General features: G+C 42.1%; 1 protein-coding gene across 1 annotated transcript; it reads left to right on the forward strand.

Moving 5' to 3' along the window:
- Nucleotides 1–2,111: 2,111 nt before the first annotated feature.
- On the forward strand, nt 2,112–3,678 carry LOC132256081 (transcription factor SOX-14). Its single transcript, XM_059752265.1, has 2 exons — nt 2,112–2,508; nt 3,219–3,678. The coding sequence occupies exons 1-2, from the start codon at nt 2,312–2,314 to the stop codon at nt 3,676–3,678; spliced, it is 657 nt and encodes a 218-aa protein (XP_059608248.1). The 5' UTR covers nt 2,112–2,311.
- Nucleotides 3,679–10,883: the final 7,205 nt, after the last annotated feature.

A 10,883-nucleotide genomic window follows, 5' to 3' on the forward strand; every position in this document is an offset into this window, starting at 1 on the left:
GACTCCACTGTGTTATTCTGATAACAGCATTGAAGATGGAATTAATATGCTCCCCGACAAAAAGATTATAGGTCTCTCTCACCCTCTCGCCCTCACTAATGCTCTGCACACACTCATGAGGGATTTCCCGAGTCGGAAAGCTCGCTCACGGTGCACATCTTCACACCTTCATTGTGCCTGTTGCAATCACTCCTCGTGCATTCACGACGGGCACAGATTAGTGGCGTGCAATTTTTGATGCACTCCCAATGGAGACAAGAGGAACAATTGGTTCAGATAGATTGTGTGTCTCTTAGAAATTCACCCTCTATTCAATATCATCACCCCCAACAGCCTCTTCACCTCCGTCCAATGGACACAATGGCCACTTGAATACAAGTGCAAAAAGTCAATTGGGCTGGAAACTCTTCATCACATCGTCAAACAGGGTGCGAAGGAAAACACATACAACACACAAGAGAAAATAGAACAAATACCCGAGGAAAAGCCATGAAGAATGGAAAAGAATATAGTTATTTGTTGATCCAACAGGAAAACCTCGCACTGGGAAATGCAATAAAGACATTCCCTCAGGGCCACATGACAGCATCTTCCCACAGTGTTATTCCAATAATTCATCATTCTCTTTTCACACCATCGCAAAATGGAAAATGATAGAGTATTGATACAAGTGAAATATCAATTGGTGGCTCTTTATTTGCACAAACTCACCCTCAATTCGGGATTAATTGAGTGGCAATGAAGGGGTGTGTTCACAAATGATAACAAAACCCATTGCACTCACTGGCGCAATTGTGAGGATTTGGCCAAAAACAATTGCTTCATCTTCGGCGCTACGTTCGCTCCCTATTCTTAATTACCAGTCAAAAATCATTCTCATGCATTGAAGCGATTGAAGCATTCAATCTCGCGGAGAGAATTAATAGGGAACTCAAGGGAAGGACTAACAAGCACGCAGTGTACACTACAAGAGCAAATCGCTCGTGCTTTCTCAGACGGTTTAACACAAATAATTTTGCTGATAATTTAAATACATTAATTAATTGATCGATATCAAAAGAAATATTGTATTAAAGGCGTTATTAATCAGGAAAACGCAACACAAATAAACTCCTGATAAAGTTCAACTCTCATATTAATTACGTGTTTTATACAGAATCAGATGCTGAAAGTTGATTTTGCATATCATTATTTACAAAATTTCAAGTTAGCGAAAGAAATATGATTTTATTGGCATTTCCTATTGAATAAATAATAATATCTTTATAATTGATGTTCTCAAATTAATCCTTCACATATTGTACACCATAACACTGAATGTCACCACCTTTGGCAAGTATTAAAATACCGCGAAGAAACATAATTGCTGAGGAAAAATCCTCCGTCGCTGTTAAGTCCATTTATATTAAAGTCAGGTGTAATTGTTGATTAACAGTCAAATGAAATTTCCCCGTTCGCCCGACAGGCAAACATCCCTTTGCACAAGTAAATAAACACTCATTCCATCACATAATCGAATCACTTTCACTTCATGCAATTCAATTCCAATTATAATTACAGGAGTCGCTCTGTCACCAAGAACTTGCGATGAGCGCGATGAAAGTGTCTGTCATGGATGGGGAAAACTGGCGGGAAAAATAGCCACGAGCATTAGCCTTTGTGAGGGTGGCTTTGGCCACAGAGAAAAAGGGGTCTCTCACCCCCCGAATGGCAACCTGTTGCAGTAGAGCGTAAAAAGCCACACCTGCTCACTCAGGATTGGCGAAGCTTGCGCATGTCTGGCGCATTTCTTTTCACCCTGACTGGCAATCGTCTTCATCCCCCCAAACTCTGGCCCGATCGTTTTGCTTTTAGCAACAAATGCGCACAATTGTCTGTTGTGTGATGAGCGCCATTCAGCGTCTTTGTGTCCTTTCACGCCACTGTCGCGCACGTCTAAGGAACTGAGGCACAAATGTTGGGTGAGTGAAGAAAAGAGGGTGTCTCCATTGGGTTAAGGAAGAGCCCAGGAAAAAAGACGTACAGCTTTTTATCGCGCTCAACCACAGCGACAAATTTCCCCTCAGAGCGCATATCTGTCGCGCCAAAACCTGGCACGCCATCCTGAAGCCCATTTTGACTGTGCACAGACCGATTCAGACGTCGAAGAACCACGGAGTGAAGCGGACTATAGCTTGTGGATCTTATTGTGATTTGGCGACGGTCGAGACAATTTGTGTTGTTGTCCTCAAAGGACCAGAGGGAAAAAGTGGCACTTTTTCGGCGGGAACAGAGACTCGCGAAGCCCCAGTGAAGCATATTGAGTGTGATCATGTCAAAGTCCCAATCGGAGCACATAAAGCGCCCCATGAATGCCTTCATGGTGTGGTCTCGCGGTCAGCGGCGAAAGATGGCACAGGACAATCCCAAGATGCACAACTCAGAGATCTCCAAGCGACTCGGAGCAGAATGGAAACTCCTGTCGGAAGCCCAGAAGCGACCCTTCATCGACGAAGCCAAGAGATTGAGGTAAGGATGCCTTCGCCAAAATCTTATCGCGCGCCACACAACACTGATAACAACACCCTAAAGAAGTTGTATTTACTCCTCGCGCGATAACCGACAATCCTTAGCATATTGAAGAACAAACAAAACATCACGTCCACTTTTGTGGATGAACAAACATTCGATTTCGATTGAACAAATAACAATAAAACTGTCTTGGAGCGTTGAATTGAAGGCGCATGATAAAAATAGCGGGGATTGTGAATATTTGGATTATTACTTTTCATTTCCCTCTCAGTCCCTTTTAAGCCAATATAAGACGTTGCGTGGCGTGTTTTCTTCCATCGACAAGATATTATCAAAAATCAAATATCGATTGGAGGAAGGCGAAAAAAGAGAGAGAGCTTCTTTTGATAGTGAAGACGATTTGGTGACCAATTCGACTTGACTCTAACTCAGAAAAAAAGAGAGAAACACTCTGTAAATATCGCCTTTCATGCGTCATTTCACAAACAATTGTGCTTGGTATTTACATTGGATATTTATTGATAAAATTCGATTGATTTATCAGCGGTTTAATCGCCACAGCATGCAAAAAAGTAACCCTTTTAGTGGCAAATAAGGCAAAGTAAGTGTGAGGAGTTTCGCGAATGATTTGCTTTAACTTTGAGTTTTTCCTTCAAGGCTTTGTAGTGAATTCGGTTCCCTAAAAGCGAAAAATCTCTTCCACTCAGAGCACTGCACATGAAGGAGCATCCGGACTACAAATACCGACCGCGGCGGAAACCCAAGACGCTGGTGAAATCGCCCATTCCACAGGGGAATCACCACTCGCCCGTCTCCAATCAGCACCAGGGCAAGGAAACTTCCCTACCAGCCAAGTATCCCTTCGTGCCCAGCCTGGATCTCACACTCAGCCTGCCACCGCGGCCGCCGGGCTTCCCGCTACCGCACTACTCCACCCTCGATCCGGCTTTCGCGCTGGACCTGCAGGCGCGGCTGCAGGCGATGTGCGCCAACGGCGGCCTCTATCATCCTTGGCGCTACTTTGGCTGTCCCACCGTCCTGCCCGCCGCCGACTCGCCACCCTCACCGCCCACGCCCGTGTCCTACGTCTGCGTGAAGTCCCCGAAATCCTCGCCGCCGCCCGCCACGGCGCCGCCCGGCGCTCCGCCGCCGTCGACAGTCATTTGACCCACACCGTTGCGATTCAACGTGGAACACACACCGGTGTGAATGGCCATCTCAATTAACAGAATTCCTCTCCAGGATATAGACAGGTTAATGGTGTCGTTACGTGTCATAAATTGCATATCACCGAGTTTCACTCATGCCAAAGGGGGAGATATTGTGACGACCGCATTTTAGACGTGAGATCCGTAATTTTGGGTTCATTAGCAAGTCGCTGCATGATTAAGAAATTGTCTTCAAGATGTCTTATAACACTAGGATGCGCTGAACATGAATTCCCCTCGAACGAATTGGTTAGTCTGACCAATTCATAACGCTTCAATCGGTAAATTTTGTAGACAAGTAATTTTTTGCAAATCAACATGACTTTTTTCGTCTTGATTGAATATTGAAAATGGTGACCAGAAAAGGGGTCTCAAGTGAATTACTTAAGAAATACTAAATGGAGACTTAAGAATTAATGTGCTGGACAACCAAGTTTAAGTTCTGAAAGCGTCAGGAAGTGATTTAAAGATTTTACACGCATTATCTCCCCCTTGACTCATGTGCATCTGAGGATGAGTTTGAGAATTGAATTGCGGAGAGTGCAAAAAATCCTACTTATTATCTTGAATCTTAAACCGAAATTCACACACAAAAACCAGTAATGAGAGAATATTTTTAAAAAATGTGATAGTTTTCATATCATTCAGGAGAAGTAGATGAAAGAAAAAAAGTGTTAAAGATAAAAAAAAATAAATCATGAGGTGTAATAAATAAAAGACATTTTTTGCGGACCCTTTCTTCGTTGGTGTGGTATGAGAAAAAAAAAATCCAATTTCCACGTGATAAAATCTTTCGATATCCGGTCAAGCATGGATGAAGAAGAAACTGCGTCCGAGAAGTGTTGATGATGACAAAAGAGCATAAATCAACATAGAAAATTCCTTCTATTTGTCGCATTCACACAGTGTCAATAATGCCACTATAAAATGAATATTATGTATGCTTGTCCATAAATTCATCCCTTTTGTCGCACAATCAATTTATTCCTCAACCCCTGGTCGACCATGCATCGTCTGTGGAAGGTAAGAGTGGAGTGGTGAAATCCCCGGGAACGGAGACAGGAAGCGCGAGAGGAGGAAGTGAAGATCATCGTGTTAAATACACAATTTACACTTGAATGTTCAAAACACTAGAAAGTGAATTTGGGGGTAAAAGATTTGCAAAAGAAGAAGAGAGATATGCATTGAATTTAATAACATCCCCCAACCATTTTTGCGAAGGGTGTTGCAAATTGAAATGTTGAGAACACTTTTTCTGAGAGATTTATTGCATTTTTAATCTGTTCAAGTGTTTGTGCTCAAGTGGAGGATTAAATAGAGAGAGAGATGGAAGAATTATTTTCAATGTTAATCAAGAGACACATTAATGGTGACCGAGAGAGTATTGATAGAGTGATCAAGAAAGTGCTGATATTTGGCACACAAAGTCCACGCCAAAGGTCGAGTTAATCCCGAATTCTGCTCACCCTTCAATTTTTCTCCGCGACGAGGTGTGGAATGAGAGATCAGCAAGCCAAAATGATCCAATTGGAGGGATGAATAAATTAGTCAAATCAATAACATTTGACACTGATGATACGACAAATTTGTCTTCCGTCAGCCACACAGAGATTCACATTCAGCCACCCTTGAAATATTATTTGAAGAGAGGACGCCAAAAGGATGAAAGAGCGACTCCGCTTCGACACTGGGAAGGATAATAGAGGCGAGAGAGGAATCGTGCAATCCTGTCACGTAGACACGCCAACAATGACAACACAAAGGGTAAAATTTGCACATAGCGCCAATTGATAAAACATTCTCGCGCACCACATCAATTCCACCATGTATACACAACACGAGACTCCTCTGGCGATGGAGTGTATCAAGACATGTCTCTCCATCAAGGATCTGCTGTTGGAGAACACACACATACACACACGCAAAATCCCAAGGCTCAATTGTCTAACCTAATCCCACAATAGAATATCATACCAAAAATATTTATACATCAGTTTGGAACATCGCAATTGACATTCATCACGAAGAATTGCGCCAAAATCAGCGTTAAAAACCACCCTCACACCCAGTGGAAAATGTGAGTCCACGCACACCCCCTTACATATGAAGGGTATTAAGGGCTATTCAGATACATTTTAGCAAACAATTGCAAGATAATTCGTTTAGATCGGCACGCGCCACGCGACAATACATGCGATGAATAGAAGCTTTATTTGACCATCAAAATGAAAACTATTTTCCACCCATTCACAACCCCGTGTAAAAAAAAAAAATTCCACCCACTCGAAAAGCATACAAAACTGCACTCATCAACTTCAATTGCATCACTTGAAGTTGACACAATTTGCAATGAATTTTTTGTGTTGTTGTCCTCCATTAATTTCATTGCAAAAATTGGCCCCAAAATTTCACCCTGCAAAATCAACACATGCTCAACATCTCACGTGAAGAGTGAAGATACTGTACTCTCAATTGTGTGTCACCCCTTCCATGACATCTCACTTATTAGTGGTTGTTTTCAACCCCCATTCACGCCTTGGTGTTTAAGAAGGCAAAGCGAGGAAAAAAACACTCTCTTTAGGGGTTGGTGAGCCTCTGACGAGGGTGATTTGTTGTTGATGATAGCACAAAGAGAAAAACACATTCGGTTTCAGATAAAATTTATGGTGATTCACAACTGCGAAGGGAATTCTTCTTCTCTCTGCATTATGAATTGTTACATTGAATGAAGTGCGTGTGTGTGTGTGTGTGTGTAGAAAACAAGGCGTGAAACAAGGGGTAAACATGTGGCGCAATCACGGTTCACTCAGAACGCAATCTTCGCAATCCCAAACGCAATCCGCAATCCCTAGTGTAAAATCGCAATCTTTGGGCGCAATCCGCAATCTTTGGGCGCAATCCGCAATCTTTAGTGTAAAATCGCAATCTTTGGGCGCAATCCGCAATCTTTAGGCGCAATCCGCAATCTTTTGGCGCAATCCACAATCCTTAGTGTAAAATCGCAATCTTTGCGCGCAATCCGCAATCTTTAGGCGCAATCCGCAATCTTTTGGCACAATCACACAATCTTCGCAATCCGAGTTCACTCAGAGTGGCACATGTTTACCCCTTGGCGTGAAATATACTCACCCCTTCTCCACCATGCAAATATGTGCGTAAAAGATAAAGAGCAGAGAGTCAAGTGGCAATGATAAGGTTAAGGAAATGATGGGTGGAGAAAAGGGTTGATTTCATCTCTTATTCCACTGCCTTTCCTTCCGACATTTTTTCTTTCACACTCAATCACGCATTATTTTCACAAGTCAGAGCTCAAGAAAATGCGTTAAATGCTTAATAAATCAGTTTTAACGAAAGGAAATTAAAAAAATTAGGCTCATTATTAAATTAAAAAAAAAACCGATTTAATAAAAATCAATGAATGAGACTTTTTCTCCTTTTTATTTCTATGTCATTAATAATTGATTTCCGGAGTTTTAATCAAGTTCTGGTAATTTTCGCAAAACAAATATTTCTCTAAAAGCTATATATTGTAAGAAGAAAAATCCAAAGACGTGAATTCCTATTGTTTTCTTCAATTTTCCAAATTCGGCCATTATTTCAGGATAACATATCAAAATATGTTCTTTATTACATTTGAAAAATTAGTCAAAATCATATTCTTATGTTCAGCATCTCGCGAAATTGCTCTTGCCTCGCTTTTCACCCACTTTCTGTAACCCAACACTGAATTTTGATAAGACACCGACAAAGAAGGTGAGGAACGAGACTTCAAATCACAGATTTCACCCTTCTTTGCGGGTTATATCAGGAGCGAACGGAATTGTTATTGCCACGAACGATGCCAAAATGAGAGCATTGCATTTAGCTGACGAGTAGATATCGTCATAGACAGAATTGACCATTTCGGTGCTTTTCTTCCACCAGTCCAAACCATTAAAAGACGCCATTTTCCTTTATCATGGCGCAAAAGGAAAGTGTGTGTGGCGGCAAAGAAAGGAGGACGAAAGTGATTGTCGCGAACTTTCGCCACTTTCTCACTCTGTCTCGTGTTGGTGCTTTTGGCTGTTTCTGCTCCACCAACGGCCGTAGGGAGTGGGTTGCGGTGAGGGGAAAAAAGCCATGAAAATTTCCATCGTGCGCCTCTCCTTGTCTCGCTTGCACGATTGCGAATGGGTGTATTTTTAACGTGTTTGCCAGCACAGCCAACAATAACCAACACTTTGAGACACTTCCGTAGTGCTTTCTTCTCGCTTTTCTTGCCCTCATAATGCCATAATATGATCATAGCTCCTGATAACCTCCACCCAAACCATCCGCACTTTGTGGGGTGCCTTTCACAGCAAAAGCACCAACGCCACCCATCTCATTTTCTCTGCAGCACCCGTTGCCATCTTCATTGTCCGGAGAGGAGAATCACACTTTCCGGTGAATGATAAAAAATATTTAGTGTGTCACCACAAAGAATCTCGTCGCCCTTCCTCTTTCTTCCCCCCCCCCCCCCCGGACAGATGAAGAGAGACACCAAATATGGAAATAAAAATCACACTCTCTCTCACACCAATGTGGACGACACAGGAAAGGGAGAATGCAACCCACCCACGAGCCACGGGAATGCCAAAGAGGAGTGTGGAAATTGAATGAAATAACCCGAGTTTGGGGGTGGGATTCACCCCCAAACCCACGCGTACTGGTGAAGATATAACCGCATGGTACAAATTCCACATTATGGTTGGCAGAAGAATTGAAATTGTGGGTGACACACAAAAGCCATTGCAATGTATAAATCTGCAAGATATGGTGTGTGTTCCTTGGGCGATAAGCCAACCCTCGAGCGAGAGGCGCTTCACATTGTTTCTGTCACCGCGATAAAAAGCTCAAGTGCCATGGGGAAGGGGGAAATTATCATGACAAAACTCAAATGTGGCCTCCTTCAGTGCGCCCCATTTCTCACACTGCCCGTCCCCCCCCCCCAATTGGAGGGCGCCTTTTCGTGCTTCACACCTCGGAAATTGGCGCACGAAGAGGGAAAATGAGTGTGGGAAATCTTTTTTCGGGCTTCTCATTAGCCACAAAAGGCAGATAATTGGCTCTCGAGTGGGAGAAGGAGAAGAAATGAAATTTTCCAACAGTTTCTCCAACTTTTTCATCATCCGAAAAAGTCTTCTTGCAAAAATTCTCAAGTGTGGGTGAAAATATTACAAAGTGACAAAATACTAGAAAAAAAAATCATATCTTAGTTCCCACGCAAAACTCTTCAGAATACGCAGTTTGAGAACTGCTGTGCAAGTTGATTCAGTAATGGCGAGAAAAGAGCCGAGACAGAGGAAAATTTCAAATTGAAGAGGTGGAAAAAAGTTTTTTTTCTTTTTCCTCTCACTTCCAATGCAAGAACTGTATAATGAGGAGAAAGGAAATAAATTTCTGTTGCTTCATTTGCAGACATTTGTCACTCTTTTAAACTAATTAGGAAATTTTCCTCTTCATTTTTTTCCCCGTTCTCTCTACCTTTGCCGAAGGAGTTTCTTCTTCGCTTAGGGCGGACTGAATGAATTGATAGAAGAGGAAAGTTTTCTTCACAGACTTTCACTTCATTTCATGCCATGCAGAAATGTAATGGCAATGGTAAAAGGTCAGAGAAAGGATTTTAATGGAAAATACGCTATTTAGCACTCTCTGTTCTTCTTTTTTTCTTGCTTGTCGTCAAACAACAGTTCATTAGTTATTCTCCATGACTTCTTTCATCCGACAATGCGAGGCACTTTTGCATGAGTCAATGAATTTGCACAGTGGTGGAAAAATTATGATAATTACACTTTTCACATGGAAATTTACATTATATTGAGTGTAGTGCGGAAAATACCAACTGAAAAACATATTTTAATAGTGTATTTTGCTCATTTTTCCCTCGCACAACCCTCGCACAGAGGCAAAGTTTGCCAAACACTGCGCAATTCCTCAAGTGAATAAATCATTTTGCTAATTACTTCATTATTGCCAACATGAGCAACATTAGCCTGGTACATTTCTCCTTCCCCGGCAATACCAGAATCACGGGCAAAAGTTGAACCGCGCCAAGTCTTTCTGGGCGGGAACGATGGAAAAGTTTGCTCATGGCGGAAAGATGGCTCATATGGAAAAGTTGTTCTCTCGCTGGCGGAAATACTTCGCAGTTATTCACTTGATTAAATTCACCGCAACTTCTCTCAAGGAGACAAGCGCTCCACTTTGTAAAATATTGCCTCTTTCGCCGGCATTTCGCTGGCAACAGCGTAAATTTGCGTTGGGCAGGAAATGGATTTAACCATCACTGATTGGATTTCCCAGAATTTATTGTCCTTACAATATGTTTTCCCTCATAAATTACCTCATACTTCCAAAGTTCCCGGCTTTAGAGTGTCTTTTGCAATGTGAATAAGGCAAAAAAAAAATGTCAGAGAGATGCACGATTATTTATATCAAACTCATAAATGTTGCAAACTAGTTCAACTGGAAAAATTGCAATCTGATGAAAATTGAATTTATCCTTCGCCAAGAGTGTAAGAATCACAGGACACTCGACCTCAACATGCATTTTTCCAGCACTCTGCACGTTATTAGATTTCCTCGTTACCGCATCGATTGCTGAATAATTAGATGAATGCGACAAGATTGCATCGTGATTGAAAAATTTCCAATCTCACACCTTCTTGCGTCAGCAATTATATTTGAGCTCTGAGAAAAAATTCCTCTCTCACTCTCTCTCTCTCGTCGTCTTCTTGGAAAAAATGTGAATATAATTTACAATTTTTCCCAACATTTGAGACGAGAGGAATATAATTGAAAATCCCGGGCGATAATTTGGTGAAAAAGGAGAGCAAAAGATGGGCGCGCTTTTTCTCCTGGGCGAGAGAAAAGCGCTGAAGAATCGATTTTTCCGCCCACACAAGAATTCTCTCTCTCTCTCATCGCCTTGTCTTGAGGCACCGAGCAGGATTCACATGCAAACACACACCCAACAATATCACCAGGGAGTCTAACTCAATTTTCACCCCCGGAGAAAATTGCAATAATAGTGGAGCTGTGATGGGGCGTCACAGGGTTAATTGGGCGTGAAATCGTCGAATGAAAATTCAGCCGAGTAGCAAAATGAGTCTTGTACACTGAGCTGATAGGACACAATCAACC

Source organism: Phlebotomus argentipes, unplaced genomic scaffold, assembly GCF_947086385.1.
Source record: "Phlebotomus argentipes unplaced genomic scaffold, Phlebotomus argentipes genome assembly contig_5, whole genome shotgun sequence".
In the NCBI taxonomy this organism is placed as follows: Eukaryota; Metazoa; Arthropoda; class Insecta; order Diptera; family Psychodidae; genus Phlebotomus; species Phlebotomus argentipes.

Excerpts from the sequence above, each read along its gene's own strand:
- LOC132256081 (XM_059752265.1), top strand. The coding sequence starts at position 2,312 with ATGTCAAAGTCCCAATCGGAGCACATAAAGCGCCCCATGAATGCCTTC. Across the intron at positions 2,509-3,218 it reads GACGAAGCCAAGAGATTGAG|AGCACTGCACATGAAGGAGC; the intron begins GTAAGGATGCCT and ends TCTTCCACTCAG.